The 3,604-nt window shown below is 42.5% G+C and overlaps 1 protein-coding gene across 1 annotated transcript; it reads right to left on the bottom strand.

The window, feature by feature from the left end:
- Nucleotides 1-2,236: 2,236 nt before the first annotated feature.
- Nucleotides 2,237-3,055, bottom strand: LOC107109370 (olfactory receptor 5B21-like). Its single transcript, XM_015409982.1, is given in 1 exon segment — nt 2,237-3,055. A coding segment is annotated over 1 exon segment (819 nt).
- Nucleotides 3,056-3,604: the final 549 nt, after the last annotated feature.

Raw genomic sequence — 3,604 nt, 5'->3', positions numbered from 1 at the left:
TCTTTCCCTTGGCCCCAGGGAGGAAGTGAAAGGAGTCTCAACACCTTGCCAAGGTTTGAAGTTGATTAAAGTCTCTGTAGTGCCACAATTGTGACTCTGTCTCCTTGTTTCCAACTGCATGACAGGAGCTCCAGGACAACAGATCCTTCCCTGTCCCACTCCCTCCCCAGCCCAGCTGTCACCCCCCTGAGCAGTTCCCGAAGATATGTCTCAGGAGGTGCCTTGGGTGGCTGTGGATGGTTGTGCAGGGGGATGTACTAAAAGGAGTGACAGGATTGTCCATTGGAAACCATGGGAGAGGCTTGAAGGCCCACTGGAGATAATGGGAGGATGGAATCCCAATTGACTTGCATGGCCTCCATTGACATACTTCGCAACACACAAATAAAGTTGCATAGAAAATGCAGAATGAATTTTCCATTGAGGTCTCTGGCTCCAGATAGGCTGCTCTGGGGCTGGAATGAGAGCCCCAAGAGTAGAATGAGGGTCCCTAGCAATAGAATCTGTGCTGTGGGACTGGAATAGCAGGTTATAGAATGGAATGAAAGCCCCTGGGGGTAGCAGAATCATTATCTGGAACCCAAGGGGTAAGGCATCTGTGCAAGTAGCACCAAAGGGGCAGGGATCATGGGGGTTCCCTTAGCCAATGGCAGGGGGGGCACTGCAGTGGGCAGACATAAAGTATTCAGGGGGATTGAGGGGGATTGGTCATGGGACACGCTTGCATGCAGGATCAACAAAAATAGCAACCATGTGCCTGTCATCAGAGCAGGTCTTTTTCAGGGGGTGGGGCAGGAGAAGAGATTGGGGCTCTCCTGAGCCAACCTTCCCCACCCACTAGCTAGGACATGGACATGGCCTCACAAGAAGCCAGCTACATTTTCCCCCACTCTGCTGCTGTGCAATTTGCCTCTTAGAAAGCCAACTAGCAGTGCCATCCCAGTGCTGTGGCCAGCCACTGCAGCACAGGCGTGGCTCAGGATAGCTCTGTAAACGTTTCACCACTAGAGGAACTAGCTGGTAGGTTCTGAGGGATTCTATTCGCTGAGCAGCTTTATGATTGCAAATCCAGGAATCTGGATGCCAGTTGGCACTTTTTCATTGATTGCAAAAAGTTCACTGCTGTCCGTGACAAGTGGGTCACAATTTACACCTAAAAATGGAGTCCTGCTGTAAAGCAGGATATTTTAGCTGAAGTATTAGCTGACACTGACCCAACTGTGGCTCTTGCAGTAGCAAAATTTTTGTCTATGGCATTTAACAGTATTACCTTTTAATGTAAATCTTCTACTCTGTGTTTCCCCATGTTTGCTTGTATAATACTCTGTGTGTGTGTGTGTGTGTGTCCCCATTTTGTTTATGATTGCTGGTCTGTGAACACTAATAAAAGAATAGAACTGGGCAGAGTTATTTATGTCTGCTCTGTCCCCCTATCTAGCCAGATGCTGCAATTTTTAGAGTCTTCCCCCCATAGCCACAAACTGCGGTAGAAACTATCTGTTTAAAAATAAAGGAGATCCTGATTGAGCTGAACAACCTTGACTTGGTGGGAAGAAGGGGTTCTTGCCTTCCCTCTTTACTGCCTTCCCAACCAGGTACTGTCCTAGGGTGGGAGTTATTCCCCCTCCCCCTTTGGCTGCTCCATGTGCATAATCTTGGGGATTAAAACTACATTTTTTTTACATTAAAGTAATTAGTTCTCAAAGGAATACATGAACACAGGAATTAATCATTATATAGTGGCACAGGAACAGAATATTCCCTGTTGACTGCCCTGTTTATTGTCAGTATTCAGAAATTTGCAGGCCTGTGTAAAAGCACAATGTTTACAATAAAGTCAAGCATCAGCTGCTTTTATTTTTCACATAATAACTTTTTTGCTATCCCAATTACTATCTGATGAATCTTTGTTACTGGTCATGTGTTAAAGGTTTTTGCACCAGCAATAAATACTTCTCTGATAAGTATCAAATATTGCTTTTTTGGGGGTGGGGATTTTGCTGAAATACTCACAAAATATTCCTACTTCTATCACTATGTTGACAGTTGAATCAACAGCAGCATAAAAAGGATTTGGGAAGAAAGTGGACTTTTTTTCAGCTTTTTCTCCATTCCATTATGCCTCTACTACAAACTGAAAACTCAAGTATATAAATAAAACTGAAACTTACAGGAGGCCATCCTTTAGATTTCATTCCAGATGAGTTTGATCTAATTACTCCCCATCTCCAACAAATCACTTGGAAATCTTATTTACAGCTCTCATTAAAGCTCTTTTTACCTCTTTGTTTCTTAGACTATAGATAAGAGGATTAATTAGAGGGGTTAAGACTGTGTAAAAGACTGAGAAGATCTTGTCCACTTCTCTTAGAGCTTCTTTTTCTGGTAGCACATATACAAATATCAATGAACCATAAAAGATGGAAACTACAATGAGGTGGGAAGAACAAGTGGAAAAGGCCTTTTTTCTCCCATCCGACGATGGGATTCATTTGATGGTGGCAATTATACAAACGTAAGACAGCAGGGTCAAAAGAAAAGAAGGAACAATATCTATGAAAGATACTGTGAGGCTCACCAGTGTCACTAGAGTCGTATCACTGCATGATAGATTAATCACTGGTGTCAAGTCACAAAAGAAATGATCAATTTCTGGGGGGCCACAGTATTTCAGCTGTGACATCAAACTCATTACTAAAGTCATAACTGTTATCCCACAAAGCCAAGACACTGCAGACAACAGAAAGCAGAGTCTTCTGCTCATGAGAGTAGCATAGTGGAGGGGCTTGCATATTGCCAAATACTGATCATATGACATTGATGCCAGTAGGTAGCACTCAGCAATGGCAGTTATACCAAAATAGCAAAACTGGATATAGCATCCCCCAACAGAAATAGTTCTGTCCCCTGTCAGGTAACTGGCCAACATCCTGGGGAGAATGGTTGAAGTGTAGAAGGTTTCCAAACAGGACAAGTTTCCAAGGAAGAAGTACATGGGGATGTGAAGGTGATGATCCGTGATTACTAACACAATGATGATGATGTTTCCAGCCATGGTCATACTGTAGATTATCAGAAAAAGCAGGAAGAGAGGAATCTGAAGTTCAGGGGCATTCCCAAATCCCTGAAGTATAAATGTAGTTACTGTTGTTTTATTGTCTGTTTCCATATGTTCTATAGTTTGAATAACTGAAAATAAAATTTAAAAACCATAAGGTCTCCAAGTGAAATATCTAACTCCCAGAATTTTTTATACAGTCTCTTCCACAATTAAGGATGTGTGGAAACCACCCCCAAAGTCTTTTCCTGTTATGAATTTCATTGTGCAGGTATTACCTCATGCAATAGACCAGCTCTTTGGTACTTGATGACAATGTTAAATGAGGATATTGAAATCCATTGTTAATGCTGACCACAAAATGGCTAGCAAGAACTGTTTGTTTGTTTTACTTCATTTATACCATGCATTTTCTCCCCATGGGGAATGAAAATGTCTTGCATCATTTTCCTATCCTCCTTTTTATCCTAACAACAGTCCTGTGAAGTAAGTCAGCCTGACCGATTTTGTCCAAGCACAGTCCTAGTCTGTAAGGATTTCCTAGAG

The sequence above is a fragment of the Gekko japonicus genome, unplaced genomic scaffold (genome assembly GCF_001447785.1).
Source record: "Gekko japonicus isolate JY-2015 unplaced genomic scaffold, Gekko_japonicus_V1.1 scaffold101, whole genome shotgun sequence".
In the NCBI taxonomy this organism is placed as follows: Eukaryota; Metazoa; Chordata; class Lepidosauria; order Squamata; family Gekkonidae; genus Gekko; species Gekko japonicus.
This window is presented reverse-complemented; position numbering and strand designations above follow the sequence as displayed.